The sequence below is a fragment of the Quercus robur genome, chromosome 10, assembly GCF_932294415.1.
Source record: "Quercus robur chromosome 10, dhQueRobu3.1, whole genome shotgun sequence".
In the NCBI taxonomy this organism is placed as follows: domain Eukaryota; kingdom Viridiplantae; phylum Streptophyta; class Magnoliopsida; order Fagales; family Fagaceae; genus Quercus; species Quercus robur.
Window position 1 is genome coordinate 36,915,297 of NC_065543.1, and position 2,517 is coordinate 36,917,813.

Below are 2,517 nucleotides of genomic sequence, written 5' to 3' on the forward strand. Positions count from 1 at the left end.
GTGGCAGACACCACACCGGTGACCATCTTAGAAGATACATTCACGCCGACAGGAGGTTGGTTCCATCTGCCTATCTTGACTGACGAATTCACGCTTCATCAGTTTGGAGCCGTCTATGGGAAACGACATTTTCAGATTCATATTTGAAAGCGTAGTTTCCACCAATTTCTACATTCAGATGGAACCTAATCTAGATTCCGCAGCCTTGGTCCAGCAAGTTCAGGCTCTTGTAGCCACCATTGAAGAACTCACCAAACAAAATCAGGAAATGAAGTTACGGCTTCAACAGTTTCAGTAGGCTCAACAGGAGGAGAATCAATCCAGGGATAACGTGGAAGGAGAAGGGGATAGCCATAGGAGGAGCATTCATCAAAGGCCAACCACTCCGGACGAACATAATTCAGACCTCATTCGAGAGATGAGGAAGGAGATGGACGAACTGAGGAACGCCATCAAGGAAAAGACAGACCGAAGCATAGACAGAATGGTAAGGGCCACGGATTCACCCTTCACCGCGGCGGTACTCGAATGCCCCGTGCCGTCAAAGTTTCGTTTATCTCAGCTCGAACCGTTCGATGGACTCAGAGACCCTCAGGATCACCTTAATACCTTCAAGACGACGCTAGGTCTTCAACAACCACCTGACGAGATATTGTGTCGTTCCTTTCCCACCACTCTCAAAGGAGCTGTAAGGGAATGGTTCACAAAGTTGCCGACATCGTCCGTTGACAACTTTGAGCAATTGAGCAATGCCTTCTTGCGTCACTTCATAGGGGGGCAGCGTCCAAAGAGGCCAGCAGACCACTTTCTCACCATTAGATAGGGAGAGAAAGAAACCCTGAGGTCGTACGTGAAACGCTTTACTCGAGAGACTCTAGAGGTGGACGAAGCTGATGACAAGGTGCAGCTGACGACCTTCAAAGCGGGATTAAGATCCAGAGATCTCGTGGCTTCACTTGCGAAGAATCCAGCAAAGACGATGGCAGAGATGCTCCTAAAAGCGTAGAAGTACATGAATGCTGAAGACACTTTAGCAGCCAAAAAGGATGCAGAGAAGCCAGCAGACAAGGGAAAGAAGGAAGACGAGCGTAGGGGTCAAAAAAGGGAGCGCCCAGATCGTTGGAACTATGACGGGAACAGAAGAAAGGATGACAAAGGTCCTCGAACAGTAAAATTTACTCCTCTAGTTATGCCTGTTGACAAAATTTTAATGCAGATTAAGGACGAGCACTATCTCAAATGGCCGAGGCCGTTACACTCATCCCTTAACGTCCACGATAAGAACAAGTACTGTCGATTCCTCAAAGATCACGGCCACGACACAGAAGATTGTAGGGACCTAAAGGAGCAAATAGAGGAGTTGATACGGAAAGGGAAATTACAGAAATATGTGAAGAAGGGGGAATATAGCAAGTTCAGAGACGGCAATAAAAGCCGGCATGAGTCCTCTTACGGGAGTGACGACCGTCCATCCCATCCTCCACAGAATGTGATCGGGGAGATAAAGACGATTACAGGAGGGCCTTTCTCAGGAGGATCATTTAAATCCCTCAAGAAAGTGTACCAGAGGCAGGTGAATAGCGTCCACATGATACCGCCATTTAAGCAGCAACGAATCGACCGGGACATGTTCTTTAGTGAAGCGGATGCCAGAGGAGTGAAGCAGCCCCACAATGACCCTTTGGTTATAATGCTGAATATAGAGGGATTCAATACCAAAAGGATCTTCGTGGACAACGGTAGCTCCGCCGACATCATCTACCTCTCTGCTTTCTAGCAGCTGAAGCTAGATCCAAAGAGACTGCGCTCATTTGATTCTCCCCTCATCAGCTTCAGCAGAGACAGGGTATATCCCAGGGGCATAGTGACGTTGACAGTAATAGTGGGGGCCTACCCGATGCAGTTGACGCATCAGTTAGACTTCCTAGTGGTAGATTGCCCTTCATCTTAAAATGTCATTATTGGGAGGCCCACGCTCAACAAATGGAAAGCAACCACGTCCACCTATTGTTTGAAGGTGAAATTCCCAACAGATAACGGTGTCGGCGAAGTAAAAGGATATCAAGTCTTAGCCAGAGAGTGTTATCAGGCCGTCTTGGCTGCAAAGGAGAACCATACATGGATGATTGAAGAGAAGGAAGAAGGCAAAATGGAGGCTCTGGAAACAATAGAACTGGCTGAAGGAGAAGCAAACAAAATGACGAAGATAGGGATGACGCTAAGCCCTGAGATGAGAACAAAACTCATCCAATTCCTCAAAGAAAATCTAGATGTCTTCACATGGAGACACGAGGACATGCCGGACATAGCTCCTGAAGTTAACCAGCTAGTGGACTCTACAGCCGGACATAAGTTACTGACGTTCATGGATGCCTTCTCGGGATATATCCAGATAAGGATGGCTGAAGAAGATCAAGAGAAAACTGCTTTCATCACGAGTCAAGGACTTTACTGTTACAAGGTGATGCCTTTTGGATTAAAGAATGCCGGGGCAACGTATCAGAGGTTGGTGAACAA

General features: G+C 47.3%; 1 protein-coding gene across 1 annotated transcript; it reads left to right on the top strand.

Moving 5' to 3' along the window:
- Nucleotides 1–1,012: 1,012 nt before the first annotated feature.
- Nucleotides 1,013–1,777, top strand: LOC126704107 (uncharacterized). Its single transcript, XM_050403140.1, has one exon. It carries the CDS (start codon nucleotides 1,013–1,015, stop codon nucleotides 1,775–1,777), a length of 765 nt encoding a protein of 254 aa, XP_050259097.1.
- The last annotated feature ends 740 nt before the right edge of the window (nucleotides 1,778–2,517 follow it).

Excerpts from the sequence above, each read along its gene's own strand:
- LOC126704107 (XM_050403140.1), top strand. The coding sequence starts at position 1,013 with ATGAATGCTGAAGACACTTTAGCAGCCAAAAAGGATGCAGAGAAGCCA.